We start from the raw sequence: 3200 nt of genomic DNA on the forward strand, positions 1-3200 counted from the left end.
TGCACCCGAGTTGTTGGCCTTTAAGTCAACACCAGTGTATTGTGGAATTCTGTTTGTGATGGGGTCTGGTGGTTTACGATTGTCTGTATGTTCATGGAAACCTTCGGGTTTGCATAACAGTTTTTATAGGACTAAGAAATTAGTCCTAACATTTTCAATCCTGTTTGATTGCACTTCGCCTCCCGAGGTGATCGTAGTGTTTCGGCACTCGGTTACACAGATTAGGTACTACATTCGCATGCGCCGCCAAGACGAGCATAATCCGTCTCGGTCATTGGATCTGGACTAGCCAAGTATTAATATATGTAGTCTTGGCGATGCCTGCTTTTGAGTGTTGACTTTTTGGTTTACCAACAGGTTGACTAAATGTTTTAATATTGCTTCACTTGACTCATTTCTTGGTTAAATATCCACCAGACGGAGTACCGCACCAGCCGGTGTTCAGCGAAGATTGGCAGTTCCAGGAATCGTTTTCCACCACAGGGGGACAGCTGCGGGGACGTAATTCTGACGTCATCTTGATCGTTCCCGAACATTCCGTTAGAGATGCCAGTCAAGAAAGTTTATGTGAGGTAAAGAAACAAGCATTAGCTGATGTCATTATCAAAAAAGGATCTGAAAGTTCTGCCAATGTAAACGAAGCAGTTTCTTCAGAAGTCAGCGGCCAAGCGTGTGGCTGCGCCCGGGAAGCTCATGACATAAACAATGACGTCGTCATTCAAGGAGCTATTTCAACCGACTTGCAGAGGGTGCACGAGACACTTCACCTGGGGAGGTGTGAGTCAGTCAGCAGCCCGGTAGCAGAGTACTATGCCGGAGAGAACTTCAGCTCCCAAAAGCCTGTCTCCATCTCTCTTCCTCACTTTTTGCCTCCCGGGTTTAGTGTTGCGGATGTGAGGGTGTACCAGTTCCACAGAGATAGTGACGGACAGATTCCCGTCAACACACTCAAACTGTTGAAGGCAAAAGACACCACAGACAAGCATACTGCAAGCAACACACCGAACACATCGACAGAGGAGGACGTCACTGCCACTGAGGGATTCTACTTTACCGACTACAACCGAATCCAGGTGGTTACGTCCCATTTCTCTGGGTACTTGTGCACTCTGTGTAAGAAAGAGATGGACCCCCCTCAGCTCCGCCTTCGTCTGTACGGCAAGCACGTGCAGAGACAGTCACGTGACGTCGACCTGACCTTGTTCATCTGGGACCTCAGGCTGGACATCCGCGACTTCCGGAAGGTGCGTTACCATAGTTACTGGCAGGCTGCTAAACTGTTTCCTGTCACTAAACGCAGACCTTTTTGACTCCACTGAGTTATCAGGAGTCTTAGGAATGAGGACTGTTTGGCCGGCCGGCCGTAGACAAAAAAACACCTTAACGTTGAGGTTTTCTCGGATGTTTCTGAAGCTAGAGCTTTGAAACTTTGCACAATTCTAGGATTTGATGATCGCCCAACATGACACAAATTTGGCTGGTTGTCCAGTTTCAAGGTCACAGCTTAAAATTTATGTTACTAATATATCCACTGAGCTGTCAAAACAATAACTGTTCACCTGATGTCATTGTTTGATTTAAGCTCACAGCTGATAGTGTTTGCGGTAATTAAGTCTTGGCAAGACTAGAAGAGATGACACCCTTCGATGATATCAGAGTGTACACAAATTTTGTCTTGGCAACCCCAAGATCAACCCAGTCAACTGGTTCAAAAAAGCAATTACTATGGTTTTTGTGATGTATTTCTCTCTTTATTCCCTCTCCAAAATGTGTATTTCTACTGTTTAATTGCTCATCTTCTCTGTCGTGTGAAGGCTGGGCTCCCAAACCCCGAGGAAGAAAAGACGTTTCAAGCAAGCCAAACATTGGAGCCACTGGCCACAACTGCCATCGAAAACGTTCAGCTGGGAGTGCATCTGCGCTTGTCGGAGCAGGAAGAAGCCATCTGGATGCATATGGGGAGCGGTGGAGAACCTTTTTTTAATTCCGAGAGGGTATACTGCTTTTATTAACATAGTGTTTTCTTGCCCTTTCGTCTGTTTTACATTTCTTCAAAGTTGATAGTTAGTCACACAGCTAGCATATATCTTAAACTTAGCCCACCAGATAGCGATTTAAATGTTTACCCAGTTTCTGGAAATCGTCGGGTACCAATGCAATTTGCCACGTGACTGGTTGTTCCAATAATGTGTCCAGCGTGACACAGTGTACCTGAATCCTTTTAAGTCAAAATGATGATATTTAGCCAGCTAGCTTGAATTTGTTGATCTCAAACTACCTGCATAAGGCAGTATTTGCTACGTTATTGATACTACTTGTTTAGTGAGAACACAAATCAGAAACCACGCAAACAGTCCCGTCCGGGTCTGCTAAAGCATCTTCAACAACTTGCATTGCGATTTGTGAAACATTTTCAAACATCAAACAGAATTTTTCTCAGTACAAAGGAAATCAGATTTTAGCATTATAGTACTGAGAGAAAAGCTCAACTAAATCAGAATATAACCGTATCAGTACCAAATTTTCTCCTCATCATTTATCGTTATCTTATATTGCAGAGGATTGGTATCAAGAAGTTCGTGCCTTGCTGCCTGGACACGATACCCGAGCGCGTGGACTGGGCGCTCCTCACACGTCATGACCCCGGCCAGCTGAGATGGTTCCAATGTGTGCTGGACGTTGGTTACGTCACGGCGGCCGTTGGTGATATCCCACTCCAGTTTCTTCCAGTACCCCCCATGCAGTCTCTCCGAGTTCGCGGTCTCGAGGTGAGTGGTTGTCTTATATAGGCTGTTTATTCACTTTCATACCGTGCAGGGCAGTGTACGGATACATTTTTAGAGTTCAATATTGGAACACACAAAAAAGCAAAATGATAGAAAAGTTTATACACAATAATAGAACAGAGCCCAACGAAGTCAACCGAGCATAAATCTTATCGTACGATTTTACCATTGAACACAATGTACTCAGTCAGTTAAATGTGATTAACGTCGGCATATCCTTGGATTTAAATGTGAACAACTTATAATGCTAAATATATACTTTCTCTCAGACTCTTAGACGCAGCGAGAGACCTTCGACTGTAGTTAAGAGACTTAGATAGAGAAAATCGTAACATTTGCACAGACAGTATTTTCAAAACTTGTAATCTTTGTTGTCCTGTCAGTTGCTGAACGAGCAGAGGTCAGCCAAGACGC

The 3200-nt window shown here is 44.4% G+C and overlaps 1 protein-coding gene across 1 annotated transcript in view; it reads left to right on the plus strand.

Moving 5' to 3' along the window:
- The first annotated feature begins 233 nt into the window (after window positions 1-233).
- LOC138956341 (uncharacterized) overlaps window positions 234-3200 on the plus strand; it is a 4685-nt gene continuing 1718 nt past the window's right edge. Inside the window, exons 1-4 of the mRNA XM_070327727.1 lie at window positions 234-1244; window positions 1815-1994; window positions 2559-2768; window positions 3170-3200. The exon at window positions 3170-3200 is cut by the window's right edge and continues 1718 nt beyond it. Of these exons, the coding sequence (XP_070183828.1) occupies window positions 1125-1244; window positions 1815-1994; window positions 2559-2768; window positions 3170-3200 (541 nt within the window). The 5' untranslated portion in view covers window positions 234-1124. The remainder of the gene's footprint in view (window positions 1245-1814; window positions 1995-2558; window positions 2769-3169) is intronic.

The sequence above is a fragment of the Littorina saxatilis genome, unplaced genomic scaffold (assembly GCF_037325665.1).
Source record: "Littorina saxatilis isolate snail1 unplaced genomic scaffold, US_GU_Lsax_2.0 scaffold_332, whole genome shotgun sequence".
Taxonomy (NCBI): Eukaryota; Metazoa; Mollusca; class Gastropoda; order Littorinimorpha; family Littorinidae; genus Littorina; species Littorina saxatilis.